The 21,165-nt window shown below is 49.9% G+C and overlaps 1 protein-coding gene across 2 annotated transcripts in view; it reads left to right on the top strand.

Annotated features, from left to right (window-relative positions):
* Positions 1 to 21,165, top strand: part of SPSB4 (splA/ryanodine receptor domain and SOCS box containing 4) — a 75,376-nt gene that overhangs the window by 26,640 nt on the left and 27,571 nt on the right. The window contains exon 3 of one of the 2 annotated variants that reach the window (XM_090282974.1): positions 8,237 to 8,298. The exons of the other annotated variant lie outside the window; for it this stretch is intronic. Coding sequence (XP_090139100.1) covers positions 8,237 to 8,253 — 17 coding nt within the window. The 3' untranslated portion in view covers positions 8,254 to 8,298. Of the gene's footprint in view, positions 1 to 8,236; positions 8,299 to 21,165 lie in introns of those variants that run through there. 2 annotated transcript variants of the gene reach the window in all.

Raw genomic sequence — 21,165 nt, 5'->3', positions numbered from 1 at the left:
TTGTGTCCCAGCACCTGCACGTGGCGAGTTCTCAGCCAGCGTCTATTGTGACTGATGGATGGACAACTCGAGCCCACACAGCATGATGACAGAGCACTGCATGTTTGGGTGGAGGCAAGGCCCGACGTAGAGCACCCTCTTCCCACAGCCTCAGCACAGTTAGCATGCACGGTTAGCTAGGAATAGTACCTTGAAATGAGTCGCATCCCTGCCCACAGCCTCTAATTGGACCTGCGTGTAAAGAAGCCACTGCTCCTTCCATGGCCACACACGCTCTTGTGTAGGCCAGTCTGCCCACTGGTGTGAGAAGGGACAGTGACATGGGCCATGTATCCTTTCACTCGGTATTTGTGAAGGGCCTGCCCCATGCATGCCTGGGCCAGGAGCTGGACGGCAATGGTGAGCCAGACAGGCCTGCTTTCCACTCCCTGGGCCCACAGTCTGCTGGGGAGCCATGGTCACAATAGGCGAGGCTTTTTATCAGTCAGCCAATCACTTGGTGGCTATTTTTTGAACATCTCCTATGTGCCAGGCACTGGGGATACTGTGATGACAATTCAGGCAGAGACAGACGGAAACAGAAAGAGCCTAAGCAAATGCTGTGGTAAATTTAGATACAGTTCAATGTGATTTAAGAAAACAGAACTAGAGGAAATGATGGGGGGCAGTGTCTTCAAGCTGTTGCCTTGGCCCCCTTTTTAGGGAGGGGACATGTGAGTGAGACCTACATGACGAGGCGAGGCAGCCATGGAACAACCTGGGGTAAGAGTGAGTCAGTGGGGACAAGCCTGGGCGTCTGTGGCCAACAGGGCCGCCAGCAGGTTGGGTGTGATGCAGGGGGAGTCACAGCATGGGGCTCAGGGGTCAGCAGGGGTGCACGTGGGGTCTGCGGGCCGCCGCACTGCCTTCCATCCATCAAACTCAGCCATTTCACTGTTTCATAAATGACCTTATTTTAAAGAAGCAATATTTGAAGTTTCTTTTCCACTGGGACATGCTCCTGGTTTTACAAAATGACATGTTATTGGGACTTTGGTGAAGGTGGCCTGTAATGGAGATAGATATTGCCATTTCCATTTTGCAGATGGACTTGACTGAGGCCCAGAAAGTCTGGAAGCCTTACCCAGGTCACACTGTGAGTGGGAGAGCTGATCTGAACCCCATCTGTGGTCTTCACACCTTGTCACTCTCTGGAAGCAGAATTCTAGGTGTGCGTCTGTTTAAGCATAGAGTTCCGCAGGTCTACCAAGCCCCACCTGGCAGCCCAGCCTAGAGCCGGGGTCTCTACAGAGCGGGAGCCCCATATGGCCTTGGTGGGTCCCCATCCCGCGCTGTTCTTCTGTGTTTTCAGGCTGCTGAACTGGGTGGGAGGCGCATGGTGGCTGGGGTCTCATGGCTCACACTCTCCCCTAGCTGGGTGATGGGCAGGTGAACCAGGGCTTGGAGCACATGCCACACCTATAGCAGAGGCCAGGGCCACCCACTGTCCACTCTGCTGTGGTGTCTCCATGTTCTGGCTGTCCCCTGGGAAGGCAACACCAGAGCTGTTTCTGCTGAGGGGGGCGCTGCCTTCCCCGCTATTCCCTGACCTGGCAGAGCCCTAATGCTTTGACAGGTCTCTGCTGGCCTGGATGCTGGCCACCTCCAAGCTGGGTAAGCCACCCAGGAGGAACATGGTGGGTTGAGGGCTTTTGTTTCCTTTTTGACTGGCATGGGCAGCCTTCCTTGGCTTTTAAAGGTGTTTTGCCAAAATGGGTTTTCAGATATGTGAGAGTTAAAAGAGTGTTCTTTACCTTGAACTAAGTTGATTTACCCAGAGTCTGATTTGGGGTGGGAAAAAGAAAGGAGAAGGGATGAGTTCTAGGAAGAACACTGGTCTGGGAGCCAGAAACCCTGGCTAAGCCCAGTCCTGCTTGGCCACCACCTACATGACCTTGGATAAGTCACTTTTCCTCTCTGTGCCTCTGTTTCTCCATTGAAAGAAGGAGGGAACTGGACAAGATGCCCTTGAAGGGTCTTCATTATGCATTGGTACCAAATATTGATAAAACTGCACCTCTAATTTTTTGGAATGATAACTTCTTTAGACAGCTGCGTTGTCCAATACTTAGCCACTAGCCACATGTGGCTACTTACATTTAAGTTTAAATTAATTAAAATTAAGTTAAAATTTTCAGTTTTTCAGTTGCACTAGACACATTCAAGTGCACCATAGCCACAGGTCCCCAGCTTGAGAAGGGTGGGTGCAAGAAGAAGATTCAGTGCAGATATCCAGGAAACTCAGAGAATGTCAAAGTTCCTGGGTGGGGAGAGCCAGAAGGAGGACAATGACAAGAGGTATGCCAGGAATTCAGAGGAGGAGGACCTGGGGGACAGCAGGGGTCAGGAGCTCTGCTCTGGGGAGAGGCAGCCTCAGTGGTGGAGACAACAGCCCAGAACACCCCAGTTCAAGACGGGGAGCAGCAACACTCTGCTAGGTCCTTGGGCGAGGCCCTGAGCCCACTGGACCTCCATCCACTCCGGTGAGAGGGAGGAAGAAGAAAGAAGACGGGGATGGGGATGGAATAAAACCAGACCCTTGCAAACCGTTTGTATGTGGCCGACTCTGGACCATAGCACTGTGGCTTATTCATTTTGACTTGCCATCATAGGCTGTCCTCTGTGTGATCTGAAGGTACTGGGGTTCCCTCCCTTCTCTCCAAGTGGGCAGTAGGGTCTTTGGGGAAGGAGACGAGCGTGTTCTCGCTCTGTCGCCCACAGCCCTGAGCATGCGGGCTGCTTTCCGTCCATGCTGCCCGAACGCAGTGGAACAGGACCGCACGGAGGCCGCCTGCGGGGCCTGCTGGCTCCTCTCTCCTCCTGGCCTGGCTGCCTTTCATCAGCAGGTCGTCCTGCTCCCAGATTGATAAATACTTTCCTTGTCCCTGACACATATGTGCATCTGGCTGGGTCTGGTTGTCATTTTCTGAACCCATGGCCCATCTCAGGCTCTGACCCCAGCCCCGCTATGTATAAATAAATCAAGGGCAGAGGTCAAAGGCCAGAGCTGGGTTTTGCCAGCATCTCACATGGGTGTGCACTTGGCAGGAAGTATCCTGGAGTCCAGTTTCATGATGCTGGTCCCTCTCCGGGCTGAAATCAGCTTTCATCTGCATTCCTAGGTGACATTTTGGGCTGACTTGATGATGGATGGCCAGCTGCACACCAGCCTTGGATGGGTTCATTGCTTAGGTCTGGCTCTGGTTTTCCATGAAGTCCCCTCCATGGACATGCAGAACACAGAGAGGGAGTTTGAATCCCTCCAGAGCCATCTTTTCTGCCACAAAATTGGTGTGCTTCCCAGCAAAACTGTTGGTGAAGATAAGTCGGAGTAAGCATCTGATGAACATCTCCATGCCCCACGCTAAGTGCTATATGTATATATGTAACTCCACTGAATCCTTTTGAGTGGTTCGTGTTAACATCCCCATTTCATGGATGAAGGAATTGAGGCTCTGAGAAGCTAAAAAGTTGCAGGGCCAAAACTGTAACTGGGACCTAAGTCTGTTTGATCCCCAGGTTCAAAGGCTCCCTTCCAGGATGTCCGAAAGGCCTCCTTTCTCACCCCTGGTATCTTCCCTCTGATCATGATGAGCTGCAACAAGGTTTTAGGCACCTGAAATGCAATGTGGTGTCCCTGCTTTCCTTGCTTGGTCTCAGCAGGATGATCTGAACTTCTCTAGATGTGGGCTTTAAGGCCAGGTTTTGCTGAGCTGTGTGACCTGGGCCAGCCACAGAACCCCCTTGAGGCCCAGGAAACTTCGATAGACAGTAAGGCCACCTTAAATATCCAAGGGGCTTGGTGGAATGCCAGGTACAGGGTAGCATCCCTCAGCTTCCTTGGAGGGCCCATGGGAACTGTGTTCTGTGGTTTCTCAGAGGAGACGCTGCTGTCCCCATGCTACCATCCCTCCCCCTCCCAGTAGAACCCTCCCCTGTCCCAGGTCACGTACAGCGGAAGACACAAGAAAGGCATCAGCCCTACCTGAGGCCCACATTCTCAGCCTTCTGCCAGGAGAAATGCCGCCGCTGGCTCTGCCCCGGGGTGTAGGGTCTTGGCTGCACCCCTTCCTCTAGGCAGACCCAGGGAGACGTGCCCCATGTGTGTCCTCCCTCCCTGGACCCAGCTCCTCAGAGCTTCTGTCACAAGAGTACAGCCCCCAGGCCCCAGGCCCCAGGCCCCAGGCCAGCAGCTGCATCTCAGCAGGCAGCTCTCACTGCCACTCTTTTGCTTGTGCTGTGCCCCCTGCCTGATGCCAGACCCACTTCCATCTGCCTGAAGCTGTCCTTCCTCAAGGCTCAGAGAGATGCCAGCTTTGTTTTAAAAGCCCTCTTTGACCATATCGGTCCATATTGACAACTCCATCCTGAGCATTTGGGTGGATGGAGGGGGTCGTAGGGTTTATAACCCAGCAAAGAGGAAGGCGTGGCCACCTTCTTAGTGACCAGTCCCTGGACGCTTTCTCTGTGGCTCCTCCTCGTTGGACTCTGTCCCCTACTTACCTCTCCCTCCTCTGAACTCCAGAACTTTCTGGAGGCCCTGCAGAGGGGAAGGGCTCTGACATTAGGCAGAAAGCCAGGGTTTGAATCCTAGCTCTGTCGTTCAAGGCTGTGGGACTGGGCTTTCGCTTTGGTGTCATCATCTATAAAACATGGCTCATAATGGCCATGCTGGAGGGTGACAGAGACAGGCCAGTGAGCCGGTCAGGGTGAAAAGGCCAGCACACACCTGGGGCAGCGCCTCCCTGGAGGGGGCTCACATGGGCCTGTGCCGTCTTCCAGATAATAACAGCCTGTGATACAGCGCCGGCTACAGTGGGTACACCATGGAGATTTATTTCTTGGCCTTTTCAGTACTTTCTTTTGCGATATTTCTCTATTAAAAGCAACCAGAGATGTTCGAGGCTGAGAGCAGAAGAATGGTGCTTGCTCAGCTTCTGAGGGGGCCCCTCTGGCCCTCTCTCCTCCTCCCCACATCCCTGCCCTGGCCTCTCTGTGCCCTCCCCCATGCTGCCTGGGCGGCTACACCAGCCTATAAATCAAACCTGTCCCTGGAGACCTCTGACCCAAACCAGATGGCTGTACAATGCCAGTGGAGTAAGCTCAGTTTCCAACAATGCTTGACCCCTCCCCTGCCCCGACCCAGAGCCTTGGAGCTCCTTTAGGCAGCTGCCCTGTCAATCACTATCAATTGGTGATCCAGGCACTGGCAGCAGCTGGGGGCCATGACCTCTCAGAGAATCTTAGGGACTGTCTAGGAGACATTCCATTAAGCCATATCAAGATTTCTTGAGGGTTTGTGGTGTCTGTTTTCAGTGCCACAAGCAGTAGCCTGGCCCAAAGCTCAAGTTAGTATGCTCTGTGCTCCTGTCTACTCTGTCTTCCTCCAGGAAGTCTTCCCTGACTATAGCAGCTGCCAGAGCTTTTATTATAGCCTAGAATGTCTGATCTTTCCAGACACTCATTTGTATATTGTTCATTCTTTCTATAGACATTCACTGTGCATCCTCTGTCTGGGTCCATGGGGAAGCTTGGCCACTGCCCTTGCTACCAGGAGCTTCCCAAGATAGCTTTGATTATAGATTATTACAGGAGAGGGTGATGGGGGCTACCGTTGAGCAGCAGACCCAGAGCACCATGAAACCTCGGAAGATAGATGCACTATTACCTTGGAATCCAGGACATCTTCCCAGAGAGGAGCACTTGAGCTGAGTCTTAAAGGATGAGTTGGTGTTTGCCAACTAGAGAAGGGGAATACGTTTCAGACAGAGAAGCAGCCTGTGGCAGGTACAGGCTCGGCATGGGAAGCAGCTTGATAGATTCAGGGGCCTGCAAATTGGAAAACATGCTGGAAGCATGTTGAGTGAAAAGGGGTTAGAAGTATGTTAGTATGAATTTGGTCTGACTTTTTGCAACCAAAAATCCCTAATAACATAGGCTTAGACAATAATATTCATTTCTCATTTAAGAGAAGTTTAGAGGCAAGCAGTTCAAGAATTTTGTAGGACTCCATGAGTTGATTAGTGTCCCCAGGCTTCTTCTGCCTGCAGCTCTACCTTCCCTACTTGTGACTTCCATTCCCAAAGGCACCTCACAATCCAGCATGGCTGCCAGAGCTCCAGACTTTGCACCCGCATTCCAGGCAGTATGATAGAAGAAGACCTGAAGGAAGGCACACTACCTCCCTTTAAAAAGATATCTCAGAAATGCCATACTATGCTTCTGCTTATAGCTCAATGGCCAAAAAGTCATCACATACCACTCTTAGCTGTAAGGAAGCTGAGAAATGTAGTTCTAACCAATAGATGCTGCCCTGGAATATTGTTCTGCAAAGGATTCTGAGGCTTCACCTTGCATCTGTGGAAAGAATACTGTGCTCAATTAATGATGCCTTCCTTCTTTGTGGGCATGGAGCCAGCAGCATGCACTCCAGTGTTTTTCGTGCTGGTCTACAGCCAGAAGGTCCTCTCTCCAGGGATTCCCAAGGTGTTTGACGTAGTTCCTGCAAACAGTGTCAGGCACATGGCCAGCTGCTTTCCAAAGCCCCAGCCCTGAGCAGAATTGTAGGTGAAGGATTTCTTGGTTTTTTTGCAGTCTGGTTTTGTTTCTGATCTATGGCCTCCTTAATGTGTCCTTGCCCTTCCACAAATCTGATGTCTGCAGAACAGTCTGTGTGGTTACAGCATGGACTAGGAGGACAAGAAGGAAATACAATGTCACTAAGATAGCTGCAGCCACATCTCCCAATGAGAGGTTTTCCAGATGTAATAATGCAGAAAGAATTTGAAGAAAGTTCTGAGCCATTTTACTTTCACAGCTGGAAATGCATTGTCTCGTGGTTTAATTTCTGCTGTGTGTCAGAGCTCCAGTTTCCTTAGGTGTGAAACAGGACTAATACTATCTGCCTTGAGGGGTTGTTGAGAGGATCACATGAAATAAGAGAAGGCAAAGTATGGATGGACAGAGAGGGGAGCAGTTAGAAGCACAGGCTCTGGCCTCAACTGCCTGGATTCAATCCTGGCTGTATTGCTGATTGCTGTGTGACCTTACGTATGTTACTGAACCTCTCTGTTCCTTTGCTTCCTTTTCTGTGAAATGGGATGATTAATAATAGTACCTACCTTGCAGGGCTATTGCAAGGCCCACACACATGATAATATACATAAAGGACCTAGCATCGGATATGTGCAAGTAAGAGGTATTGGCTCTGAAGAGCACAGTCTTCAGGATCAGGCAGGCCTAAGCTATGATTCTAGGTAAACTACTCCTCTGGGGCCTGGTTACCTCATTTGTAAAACAAGAATAATATGCCCTGCCTTGAAGAGTGAGAATTAGTGACAGAATAACTATGAAGTGATATATAGGATGCACTCCATACGTACATCAGAACTATGGTGAAGATTAGAATAATGATATTGTGCCCCAGGCTCCATTCTTAGATCCTTTACCTTATAAAAACACTATGGGGCAACTGAAGCATGGAGACTTGCCTGAAGTCAGACAGCTGGTAAAAACAGAGCTGAGAGCTGCCCTCCTGGGTCAGCTGACCCAGATGTGCTGTCCTGCTTGGGGATGTTGATCCTGAAGCTGAGCAGACCCTGGGGGTAAGAGGGGAAGGACTGGGGGTGGAGGCGGCCCAGAGCTTTAGGGATAGCTGCCCCTGAGGTGACACGCAGCACAGAGGACCAGGACTTCCAGCTCCTCTAGTCAAATTTGCACACAGGACCCTGACCTTCACTCGGAGAGGGAGCTCTCTGGACCTGTCTCGAAGGAGGACTCCCCATGGGGCTCATGTGGCAGGCAGTGTGGTCAGGGGTGTGCCTGTGGGAGGGTGACAGACGCAGAAGCTGATGGGGCAGGGGAGAGGCAGGCATGGAGCCCACAGCTACAGGTTTTAGACTGCAGCCTGCCTGTAGGCTGTGGGAGCCACGGGAGGGGCTGGCAGAGTGTGATAAGAGCCATGTTTTCAGAGGACTCCGGTTAGTGTGGAGGGGTGGGCGGCACCCTGGACTTGGTGCAGACAAGACTAGAGAAGAGTGTGAGACAGGCGGGTTACACAGGGAGGTGACCCTGGAGGAGGGGCCCAGCAGGAGGCAAAAAGTTCAGGGTGTGCTGGTGAAGTCCCCAGCTTGGGAGTCCCAACAATGTCAGGTACTGGCAGCTGCTTTCCACATCCATGATCTTGTTTCGTCCTCAGATTGTCCTGGGAAGTGAGTGTGATGGCCCTGTTTTTCGGATGAGGAAGCAGAGGCTCCAGAGGTGGGTCCAGAGCTGAGTTCCAAGCCTCAGAGCCCTGCACTCCCCACTTACCCACGAAGGCTGACCTGGGTTGGGAGGAAGGCAAGGGAAGGGGAAGTGGTGAATGTCTGAGGAGTCGCTGCCCTCTGTGCTTACAACTTAAAAGGACAGACTTTAGGAAGCAAAATTCGGTTGTGCTCAGTGAGCAGGAAAATGGAAGTGACCCTGGAGCAAAGATTTAAGGCCCCAGCGGCCATTTAGGCAGCCCCATGTATAACAGCCAGGCCCCTGGCATCAGTGATAAATGCTCTGTGCACTGTGGGGGGGCGAGGGGGGGACCAGCCCACTGGGGCCTCCCTGCTCGCGGAGTTCCAGCTGGACCCGAAACTCCTTCCAAGTCTGTCTTGGACACGATCCCAGTGGCTGCCCACCCACTTCCCCTGCACTGCAGAGGCTGCTGGCACCAACTTCCAGGGAAGGCGTCACCAGTGTTATGTGGAGACACACAAAAAGGGCGCAAAGTCACATCTGCTACACAGATCCACACAACAAAACAATTCTGCTACGAAGCTCTACTCCAAGCAGGTGATGGAAGGTTATTTCTGGGTGGCAGGAGAAGTGAATTTCAGGCTTCCCTGTGCTTAATGTCCTTCCCAAAACAACCCACACAAAAGGGTATCATTGTGAAAAGTCTAAGACTCTTCAGCCATCCCTATTTCCTAGCAGCTTCTTGGGTGCCCACACCTCATCCCCTTGGCTCTCCTGCTTTCAGAGCTGCTGCCGTGGACAGCTGCCAAACTGTGGTGGCATCTACTGCTCTGCAGGTGGCCACTCAGCCAGATGCAGGTATGACCTGAACATTCCTTCTGGGCTACCCCTTAACCACCCAGGGCACAGGGCTCAGTGGGGAAATGTACATCCTATGCGGCTGGTCAGAGGGCCCCGCACAAATGAGCCCGTTACTCCCAGAGTGTCAGCTCACAGCACGCCCTTTCTTGTCTCCCTCCCTTCCCTGTTTCACTCTCCCCTTGCCCTCATTTTTATTTCCTGAGATCACCTCCCCCAAAACTACCTGCATTCAAAGCCTTGTCTCAGGAGAACCTCAGTCACCAGTTTCTTGCAGAGCTCCTCAGACACGTTATGGGCATACACAGGCACATCCGAATCCATATCTAAATACTGATTTCTAGACTCATAGCTTGTTCCCTTTATCCTTGTCTTATTCCATCCACACAGTAAATTTACTAAGTAAAAAATCCACCAACGGGACCACACTATTCTTACCGTTCTGAAGCTTGCATCCTTCCTGACTAAATTTCAGGCACCAGTCAGTGCACCTAGGAGCCCTTCCTGGCAGCCTCCATCCTGCCACATCCCCCAAGGACGGGGCTAACAACCCCAGCTAGAGGGTACTAGTCCTCAAGGGAGGGGAGTGTGTGAGGCATCCATGCCCTTGTCCAGCAGGTCAGCATTTAACTGTCCAAACACTGGCTGAGCCTTCTCCACCTCCCGCAGCAGGCCAGACCCGGGCTGGGCTTTGTGGCTGCAAAGGGGGGCTGACATGGTCCAGCTCATACATCCATCAGGAACAGAGTAATCCAGTAAGGGCCCCAGGGCCCCATGGGCCTCAGAAGGGGGACACAGATATCGTGTAAAGGAGGGCTCTACAGAGGAAGGGACCCTCTGCCAAGTAGGTAGAGCCTGAAGGAGCAAGGCAGGCCCTGAGGACAGCTTGAGCCAGGATTGGAGGTGTGCAAGAGGGATCAGGGGAGGGGAGGACCTGAGCAGATGCGGTGTTTCTACCCGCTCAGCCTGTCATTTTCCTCGAATGCAAAGACTTTTTTATCACAGACTTTCACACACTTGTGTCTGCCGGCAACCTCAGGGTCAACAACCAGATGAGATGATGAATGCATTTGAACAGAAGCCAGTTATCTGTGAGAAGCCAATTTTCAGGGATTTCACAGAAATCTTTCCAGAATTTGTGGGTGTTGACAGCTCTGTCTCTAATAAGCTGGTGACCTTGGGAAAGTCACTTTAGAGCCTCCCTTGATTTTTTTTTTCCCCTCCCTTAAAGCAGCTGGTCAAATCTAGATATGTGTGCTTGTGAGGACTGGGAATAGCCTTGGATGATGCTGGCCACCTACCCCTTTCTTCTGCTCCTGCCCCCCTTCTAGACTGCTTATAAATGTAGGGAAGTACTAGCAGAATAGTTCTCATTCATGCCCTCCCTCCCTCCCCTCTTCCCTCCTCTCCTTCCCTCCCTCCCCCACCCCCTGCTTCCCAGATTGGAAATATACATTAGGATCAGCACAGAATTTAAACCCCAACTCTATACCATATCAACCTGGGCAAATAATTTGTTTTAATTGATTTATTCTGAAGATATTAATTGAGAACCTACTACATGCCAAGCACTATTGCATACAGTGGGGTTACACAACAGGGACAAAAACAAAAATCCCAGTCCTTATGAAGCTTAGGTTTTATTTGCTGCAGGTAGAAAGTAAAATGTTAGCTAATGATAAGTGCTCTGGAGAAAAATAAAGCACTAAAGGCTACAGTCGTCGGCAGCCGTCCGTCTCGAGAGACGATGGTGTAGCTTCTTAAGTGTCTATCTGCACCGCCGAGAATGGTTGTGCAGTCCGACTCGGGAGTGACACGGTATCTGTCTCCTCCTGTGTTGAATCGACATCTTGCGATGACGCTGGAGTGTCCTCTCCAGTGAAGCTGAAGCTACAGAGCCTGGGCAGGGTGATATGGAGGGTCTGCTGTTGCCCATGCAGCAGACCCAAAGGCTACAGTGGGTTAGAGGAAACTGGAATATGCAGTCGTAAATAACGTTGGTTGAGGAAGGCCTTGTTGAGAAATTGACATTTGAGCAAAGAACTTGAAAGAGGAGAGGGAATAGGCCATATAGGTATATCTGGAAAGTGCTATCTATGCACAAGTAACAGCAAGTGCAAAGGCCCTGAGGCACATGTGCTGGCACCAACGGGCGAAAGGAAGAGGAGCAGGGGATGAAGACACAGAGGAACTGGTCAAGGGGGTGGGCAGATCAAGTATGGCGTTTGACTTTCTCTCTGAGTGAGATGGAGAATCACTACAGACTTCTGGGAAGAGGAGTGACATGACTTGCTTTAGCAGGATCACTTTAACTGCAGTCTTGGGAATAAACTATAGAGGGGCCTGGGTAGAAGCAGGGAGACCAGTTAGGAGGTGATTTAATACTGGTGGCTTGGATCAGGATGGTAGCAGTCAAGGTGATAAGAAGCAGCTGGAGGCTGGATATATTCCAAAAGTGGGGCCAACAGGATTTTGTGGGGGGAGGGGGCACGGGTGAGAATAAGAGAGGAGCCAATGAGTCAAGGATGAGCTCCTAGTTTGGGGCCGAGCAACTGGGAGGATGGAGGTGCCATTAACCAAGGCGGACAAGGCTGATGGTGATGGAAACTTGACTTTGGACATGTGAAGGATGACATCACCATTGGGCATTCAAGGGGAGGTGCTGACTAGGCCGTTGGAGGTGGGCTGCGGAGGAGAGGTCCGACATACAGAGGGTCTTTGAAATCCCTGGGAGAATGAACGTAGTTACTAAAGAGAAGTGGTCCCAGGACTAGCCCTTGGGCACTGTAATACTTAGAAGACAAGCCTCAGTTTCTCCTTCTAAGATGGGAATTAAATCCCCACTACCCCCGGAGGGCTGTTGTGGAGTTTACGTGAGATAGTACCTGTAAAAGCCTTCATTAACAAATGGCAGAGTGAGATACCACAAACACAAGTTGTTCCTCGTGATGGGAATTATTGTCTCAACAGCATAATGCCTCCTCCAAGTGCTTTTCAACATTCAGATCCACTTTCCATTATTTTTGACCATCAAAAGTGTCCTGAGCTCTAAGATGAGCATAATGATCCTCATCTGGCAACTGAGAAGCCTGGGTTCAGAGAGGTTAAAAGGGGTGCCAGCTCTCCACCACATGCCAGTGACAGAGCTGGGGCTCACGTGGAGACCCCAGACTCCTGCTCCTCTGATCTTCCTGCCAGAGCCTCTTACTGCTGACAGATGACTTGATTAAGCAGAGCGGGAACATGGACACAGCTTTGCTCAGGACAGGCCCCCATGGCTTTGCTCACTGCAGGTGGCACCAGGGACCCAGGTTCACGCTAAACGGTGAGGAACACAGGCAGAAGTCTACAGAGATGGTGACAGGGCAGGGGGACCTCCTTTTGTCCGACAAGTTCCTTTTTTAAAGCAGATGAGAAGAGAGAGTTCTTTCGCGTATCAGCTCTATCCAGCAAAACCTGCCTCAACCAAGGCTGGCTCTGCCCCGGCTGCCACTTTTCTTAGCATAACATGCAACACAGCAGCAGACAACCTCTGGAAGAAGCTGTGAGCCGAAGGTTCCAGGCCTGGGGTTGGGAAGCCCTGGTTGGCTTAGCTGAGCTGGGTTCAGTATCAGTTTTCTTTATGTGCGGCTGGGTCACCTGGTGCAGGTTATCTCACCTCTTTGAGCTTCATCTTCCTCTTCTGAAAGCTGGGAGGGGAATCCTTCCTTGGTTCACAGCATTGTTCATGGACTAGAAACAGCACATGGGGAGTGAGTGGCATGAAACAGAATTTGATAAATAGATGATATTATTAGCATCATTAGCAAACAAAAGGATGACTTCCAGGGTGAAATCAACTTAGCTGCAACCAAAGCCCTTTCTCCTTCAGTCACCACCTATATCACTCTCAACCCTCAATAGTCCTGAAGTATTGATTACAACTTGCTACATTTAAGGCCTTCCTCATTGATACAACTTGTAGCTCTGTGTGCCCTTGTGCACTGGGAGTGAGGTTTGAGACTGGGATGCAGCCAGACTCTGCCCGAGCAACTCAGGGCAGCCGGGCCCTGCCCAGGTCCTATCCCACGAGCCCTCTTCGGGGGAATGGCTGGCATGGGGACTCGGTCTCCTGCTGGGGGCACTACAGGGTCTCCCAGGGCCTCCTAGGCATGCTGATGGTAGCTGAAGCCTTCAGCTCTCAGCATGCTGGAACACGGTGAGCAAGAGGCTCTCCTGCTGGGTGAGCCTGGGTGCGCAGCCTGGCACTACCCCACAGCTGGCAGAGAAAGGGGGCAATACCTCCCTCCACTGGAAGGAGCCCCTTCTGCTCATCAGTGTGCACCCTCTGTTGTATTGACTCCTTCACCCATGCTCCACTGCAGAGAGGGGCTATGCTCCCCATTAAGAGGCTCAGAGAGGTAAAAACAATCTGCTCCAAATCACACAGCTGTTTCCAGGCCAGTCTGATTGATGCTTGGGCTCAGGCTTTTTCTCCTCCGCCTTCCTCCCTCGGCCTTGAAGGGCAGGCTTCGGTGATGGGCTCTGGATGGGAATGGGGGTAGGGCCGAGCCTCACCAGCAGGGAGATGAAAGGTGCCAGGACCCCCACTCAGGGAGGGAAAAAGGAGGCAGAAAGTGGGGAAGCCTTGGTGATGTGGGAATGTTCGCAGAGGTCACTCAGGGAGATGAAGCTCTTCCCTTTCATAATAGTGTATAGAAAGAAATCAAGGTTCTCGGAAGCTGAACCTAAAAATGCCCGGTGGACGTAACGGTAACAACAATGATGAAGTACATAGTGAGGCCGAATGTCATGGTAGGCACTTTACATATTGTAAATCTTCCAGCAGATCCTCCTCTTCTGCTTTGTGGATGAGATCACTGCGGCTCTGAGAGGTCACTTCCCTTGCCCAAGATCACCCTGCTAACAATCAGCAGTCAGGATCCAAACCCGAGTATGTCTCATTCCAGAAACATGAGTATTCTGCTAAACTCACTGAGGTGTAATTTAATTCATCAGAACATTTGATCTTAGGTGACAAAGGGGAGGCCCAGGGAGGTGAAGCTGGGCTCGAGGCCTGCAGTGGATTAGTCACAGCTGGAGAAACTTCCAGATCTCCAGAGCCACCTTAGCACCAGGCCCTGCTGGAGAAGGGCGGATGCCCACTGCCAGCACCTGGCTGAGCCCTCCCATGACTCCCTCTCCCACATGCATATTTATTTCATATATATATGATTATTCAACCTCTGCAAGAGGCTCGGCCTGGAAGCCCAGGGCCATCCTCACCAGCTGGGTGTGAGGAGCCAGGTGCTCCTCCCTGGGCCTCCCAGAGCCCGAGCCATGCCTTCCTGAACTCTTAGCAAATGGCCCCCTCCCCCGATACCACATAAACCCCCTGTGTGACCTTGGACAAGTCTCTGCCATGTTCAGGGCCTCAGTTTCCTCTTCTGAGAAGTGGGTACTATTGGTACCTCCCCCATGGGATGGCCAGGCGGCTCTAGTGTGATGGTGTCTATAAAGAAAACCCTCCAGATGCCCAGCACATAGCCCACGTTTAACAAATGCCACCCTGGCCTGGCCTGGCTCCCTTTCATTAGTGGTAGCTGGGCATGCTCACTCTATTCTAGAAGAATATCTGCGGCAGCCTTGCTTTGGGGGCCAGTTAGGGCACAGCTTATGCCCATCCTCTCCTCTGGCTCCCATGACAGCCCTCTCATGCTGACCAGCATTGCCTACCCCTCCTCCTTCCCTCTGGAGTCTGGTTGGTCCTGCACCTCCAGCCCCCAGCAACACGGGGAGAAGGGAGGCAGAAGAAGCGGGGCACAGGGGCCTTGGCACAGAAATGTGCGTGGTGCCAGGTGTGAGGGTGATGTCGCAGCCCTCACAGCGCCCCTAGACACGATTGCTTCTGCAGTCTTTGGAGTCTGCAGAGGGCATGTTCAGAAAGGGATTTCCGGGCTACTCTGAGGCGGAAAATTTGAGACTGTAAGCTCCTCAACAGCTGTGTCCTCTGTATTGTTTGGGCCTCTGCCTGGAGCGCCATGGCTACGGGATGAATACAAATGCATAATGGAAGAGGCTGTCCTGGAGCTCAAAACAGACTTATTCATCCCTCGCTCCCCCACCTGCTCCTTTCCCTGCTCCCCTAGGACTTCACTGGGACTTGATGTTGTCAAAACCCATATAAATCCTCGTGTCCCCTCCCTCTGTTGTCTGCAAGGCCCCAGACTCACTCTGTGAGTGAGAGGAGTGGGTGGGGAGGGCCGTGCCTACCCAAACATTCTGGGAAGCAGTTGGGACCTGGAATGCAGGGACAACTTGGGACCCTTTGTGCTTTGTCCCCTGGAACATTTTAGGTAATCTGCCCCAGTGCTTTCTGCTTAAGAGCCTGGGCCTCTTCTAAATCCCTCAGGTTCTTTGAAACGGAAAGTGCACTGCAGAGAAATACATAGGATTGGGGACAAGGGGGCTGACCAAGGTGGGACTGGCACTGCCGGCAGAGGGACTCTACCCAAATCAAAATGGACCAGAACCAGATGTGGCCTTATTAGAGATCCTGGGTCCAAACTGGTGGGCAGCCAAGAGACCTCTTCAAGCAAGTCTGGCTGAGTCCGGACCTGGAATTAGGAAGCCGGAAGAAGACCATAGAGGGGATAGAAATAACAGCCAAGACAGAAGAACTAAGGGCACCTTCCGCCTCAGCCAGCAGCTTCTTAGAAGCTTCCCTCTGGAAGGGGAGCCAAACCTGGGGTGTGTGACTACCCAAGGCCATAGGAGGAAGCAGTTAAATGGACTAATAGACAGCAGGTGATGTTGTGACCAAGAGAGGTCAATTGGATGATGGACAGCCAGGGCCTCTCTTAACACAGGTTGTAGGGGGACCTCACGCCCTTTCATCTGGCCCTCATACTTGTTTTGATGCGGTCTCTGTTAGTTTTAGCCAGCTGAGCAGCCAGCTCACAAAGTCCTGTCTCCAGGAGCTTGTGACTCTGCTTCACTGAATCTGCTGCCAGGCCTGCTCTCTCTGTGCTGCCAGCTGGATTTGTTTCCAAGGCCTTAAAAGAGGACGTTAGCCTGGCCGGGTGGCTCAGTTGGTTGGAACATCGTCTTGTGTACCAAAAAGTTTGTGGGTTGGATCCCTAGTCATGGCACATACCGGGAGACAACCAATCAGTGTTTCTGTCTCACATCGATCCTTCTCTCTCTCTCTCCCCTTCCTCTCTCTCTAAAATCAATAATAATAATAATAATAATAATAATAATAATAATAATAAAAAAATATCCTCAGGTGAGAATTTAAAAAAAAATTTTTTTAAGAGGACTTTATAGGAATTCCTGACAGTTTCATCTTTTTGCACTATGCCAAATTTCCTAGAGTATGGAGACTGTTTGGGTTTCTAATTCCAGGCTTCGTATTATCTCTTTTCTAGCTTTTGCTGCTTACACAAACATGTTAAAATATACAGCATCCTACATTAACTATAATGAAGTTTTAACTGTCCATTGATTTGTGTTAAGTTGCCATTGACTTCTTAACATAATGCTCTTTTATTTTTAGTAGATAATTCATTAAACATGTATTAATCTTGCAACTTTTTTTCAGTAGTTTTTGAACCAATAAATTCACCTCAGGTCTCTAACATTTTTTAAGGCTTTTAAAAAATTTGCAGTCCAGAGCCTTGTGCATGGGGTACCCCAGGGTTGAAGCTGGCCCATCATCTTCTGCACTCATTCCTGGTCAGCTACATCAGCGTCCTGGGTGACCTTACTGTCTCTGGGTCCCCTGTCCTCAACCTGGTGTCTTTGGTACGTGGCTTTCAGATTCGTCACCCTGAAACACCATTTCTTTCTGCTCCATCCTTTCTTGGCCACCTGTGTTAGTGGCTGGAACCAGGCCAGACCACTTGGCCTGTGGGGGTGTAGGGCTCTCTATCACCAGCGCCCCAAGCCCATGTGGGCTAATGTCTCTCTGCCCTAACATAGGCCATCCCTGAAGTCAGGCCAGGCCTTTGCTGGCCTTGGACCCACCATGCTTATATATTTCTTCATTGTCACCATCATCCCTGATCTGACCCACCCTAAGAATGGGAAGAGCCTCAGTGATTCTTTCCCAGGCTTTGGAACAATAGAGACTGTGTTACTGAGGTTGCCCACATTTCTCTCCAAAGATACACATTTCCCCCCCATTTTGATCTTTTCTTGGGAATAGCTCCTAAGGCCTCTTCACTTGGACTTTCTGCTTGTCTCCCATGGAGACTGGCCTCCCCTCTGTTAAATGAGGATGGGTGGGCTCAGAAATATGTAGGTAGTTATATTTTAGAGAAGGGACCACATAGAATGCTGGGATGCAGCTGGTGCCCCCAGACAGAAGGCCAGTGGGCCTCTGATTGGGTGGCAGTGTAGTAATAATCAATAGTTAAAATCATTTTAAAACAAAAAGTAATAACATTGCCCTGGCTGGTGTGGCTCAATTGGTTGGAGCATTGTACTGTGAACCAAAGGAGGTCACAGGTTTCATTCCCCATCAGGGCACATGCCTGGGTTTCAGGTTTGGTCCTGATCAGGGCACCTGTGTGAGGCAACTGATCGATATTTCTCTCTCACATCAGTATTTGTCTCCCTCCTTCTCCTCTCTCTAAAATCAATCAGCATGTCTTCAGTTTAGGTTAAAAATAATAATAATAATAACATTATTGATAATAATAATCACCTTCTAATGAGTATCCACTATATTTGAGACCATATACTGAGCACTTACATACATTACCTTATTTAATTCTCACAAGAGTCACATGAAATAAAAACAGGCTCAAAGCAGATACCACGGTGTCTAGGGTCACATAGGCTGGGAAGTGAGCCCAGGTCCATCTGGTTCTCAAATCTCTGCCCTTTCTTCTCTACCAGACCATTTCCTTATCAAGTAGCAGGCATTCTCTGATTCTTAAGGAAATGCAGTGTTCCTTTGATCCACCTGTCTCGACCTTCACCAGGACCAAATGGTTTTAAGTACTCTTGTGCTATGATTAAAAATCTGTTCTAATAGCCAGTAGGACTCTTCCTGCCTCATTACTCTTTATTTTTAGTATTTTTTTCATTTCTTCTTTTGTGTTTACTTCTCCAGGTAAACTTTAGTTAATCATCTGGGTAAGGTGCCCTAAAACCCTGTTGGTACTTTAATTGAGATCATACTGCATTTATAGATTATTTTAGGGGATAATTGTTGACACTTTTGAGTTGAGTATTCCAATCCAAGCACAAAATATGTCTTTCCATTATTCCAGTTGTCTGTTATATCTTTTAGTATAATTTAAATGTTTACTCTTATGAGACTTATGCATATTTTATCGTGTTTATTCCTAGGTATTTCATCTTTGTTGTTGTTGTTGTTATGGGAGGAATTCTATCTTCCATTATATTTCCTAAGTTGTCATATGTCTAGAGGGAAGCTGCTGATTTTTGTTTACCAGTAATTTTCTGCCTCAGTGCATTTTTATTTCTCTGGTAGTTTCTCTTTGGATTCTCTTGGGCGTCCTCAGTATGCAAGCATATCGTCTGCAGAAAATGACCATTTTGCCAGTGTTCTCTTATCTGATTGTTTGGCCAGCACTTCCAGAACAGTGATAAGTAGTGGTGGTGTTGGTGACATAATATAATTTTTAATAACTAAGTAATATGTGACCATTTGGTTATGCCATATCTAATTAACTGTCCTCTATTTTGTACATTTAAGCTTTTCCAGTTTTTCCCTTTTATAAATAAAATTGCAGTGAATGCTTTTGCTTATACCTGCTGTTCTTTTCTCTCTCTTATTTTTTTTTTAAAGATTTTATTTATTTTTAGAGAGAGGGAAAAGGAGGAAGAAAGAGAGGGAGAGAAACATGCTTTTCAAAAGAAACAGTGATCGGTTGCCTCTCTCACACCCCCAGCTGGGGACCTGGCCTGCAACCCAGGCATATGCCCTGACTGGAAATCAAGCCAGCAACCTTTCAGTCCACAGGCCTGTGCTCAATCCACTGAGCAATACCAGGCAGAGTTGTCCTTTTTTCTTACCTCTGCATTTTAGATTATTAGGAGTAAAATAATGGGTCAGGGAATATGAACTGTTTTTGAGATTGCTGATACCAAAGGCCAACTGATTTTCCAGAAATGGTTTCTCTAATTAACTAAGGTAACATGTATATGTTAAAGTTTGGGGCTCTGGAAGCAGGGACCAAAGCTTTGGCTAATGCCTTGCAGAATCTCAGGATTGGGGGACCCTTCCTTAGAGGGGATTTGAGTAAGCTTGGTTGTTAGTCTTGTTGGGAAAGTATTTTATTGTGAACTCAGATTTAATTAAGAACAAGAGACTGTGGCATCAGAATGGGCTGGTGCTGAGGTTGAGTCTGGACTCTTGGGGTCGCCTTAGCTGAGGTTCTGCATAGCCTATGTTTATCTTCTTCTGTGAATCACCTCTCTTAGGGACAATGGTCAACTACACAATCATCAGACGTATGCCCAGTATTGTTTTGACTGGTCCTGCCCAGGCCCGAGGAGCCACAATTCTGTGGCAATGGTTGCTGTCAGCCACACAGCAGTTGTGAGGTCTCCTTCTGTGGCTTTCATGGTTCTGCCTCACTTGTCTTCTGCACACATGTCTTCCCCTTTATTTCATGGCTCTCCAGAGGTGTCTTTGGGGGCCTTGTCAACCCAGCTACACAGCATTCACATGCTGGGCTGCATCTGTTCTTCCCTGGTAGCCCTCGTCTTTCCTTGCATAAAGTAAACAGTATCATGCATTGAATTGTATCCCCCAAAATTTATACATTGAAGTTCTAACCTCTAGTGCCTCAGTATATAACCATATTTAGAAATAAGATGCAATAAAATGTATTAAGTTAAGATGAGGTCATTAACATGGCCTTTAATCTACTATGACTGGCATCCTTTAAAAAGGGGGGGATTTGGATGCAGAGACACAGACCCTGGGAGAATGCCACATGGAGGCAGAGATCAGGGAGATGTGTCTACAAGCCAAGGACTGCCAGAGATTGCCAACAAACCAACCTGAGCTGGGGGAGAACACAGAACAGATTCTCTGTCACATTCTCAGAAGGAACCAACCAAGCCGACACCTTGATCTTCGACTTTCAGTCCCCAGAACTGTGAGACAATATATTTCTGTTGCTTAGGCCACACAGTCTGTGGCACTTAAAAATGGCAACTCTCAGATCTTCTAGAGGGTAAAGGCTCATCTGCTCAATAATGGAAAGCAAAGACCTCCGTGTGCTCAGAATAGCATATCAAGATGGCTTGAAAAGGTGAGGCCAGGCGTGAGAAGAGACACGAGGGAAGCAGAGCCTACAGAGTGGGCAGTCTGGGTCCCAGGATTTGGCAGTCCTGGGCCTGGAGTCCTGACAGAGAAGGCGAGGGGACCCTGTGTATCTGGAGAGCTTGCTTGCTGCATAGACCCATCAAGGAGCCCTGGGAAGTGGTCAGAGGCCTCCTCTGGTGGTGGAGATCCATAGTATCCACACAAGGAATGTCACTTCAGGGAGATAGAGGACTGGTTTCTTGTGACACCTGCAACTCTGCAGGTGCAGAAGGGCAGGTATGAATTGTCACAGGTGAATGGTACCGGCCCAAAAACATGCCATCCAGACCTTCCAAGGCTGGCAGTGTAGGAAGTCCCATGGCTGTCCCTTGGAGACTGCCACACCCTCAGCAAACTGATCCTGCATGCTGTAGTGGCCTGGCCTGAGTGGCCTGAGGGGACACCCTCCCGACCCTCCCCTTCCTCCCTCACCACTGCAGACACCCAGGCTGGGAGCTGGGAAGGCCTGACAGGACCAGAGGCTGGAAACTTGTTTCCATGGCAGCATTTCATCTTGAGCTTGGAGGACCCCTTCCCAGTACCTCAGTCTGCAGCTGGGGCAGAGCCTTTGGAGTCCAGCTGCCAAGGGTAAAGCCCAGCTGTGCCACAGCTACTTCTGTAACCTTGGCCAAGTTAGTCACACTCTCTGAGCCTCTGTCTTCTCATCTGTAAAATGGGGGTAACTTCCACCTGTCAAAGTCCTCCTGAGGATT

The sequence above is a fragment of the Furipterus horrens genome, unplaced genomic scaffold, assembly GCF_987537825.1.
Source record: "Furipterus horrens unplaced genomic scaffold, mFurHor1.1.pri manual_scaffold_7, whole genome shotgun sequence".
Lineage (NCBI taxonomy): Eukaryota > Metazoa > Chordata > Mammalia > Chiroptera > Furipteridae > Furipterus > Furipterus horrens.
This window is presented reverse-complemented; position numbering and strand designations above follow the sequence as displayed.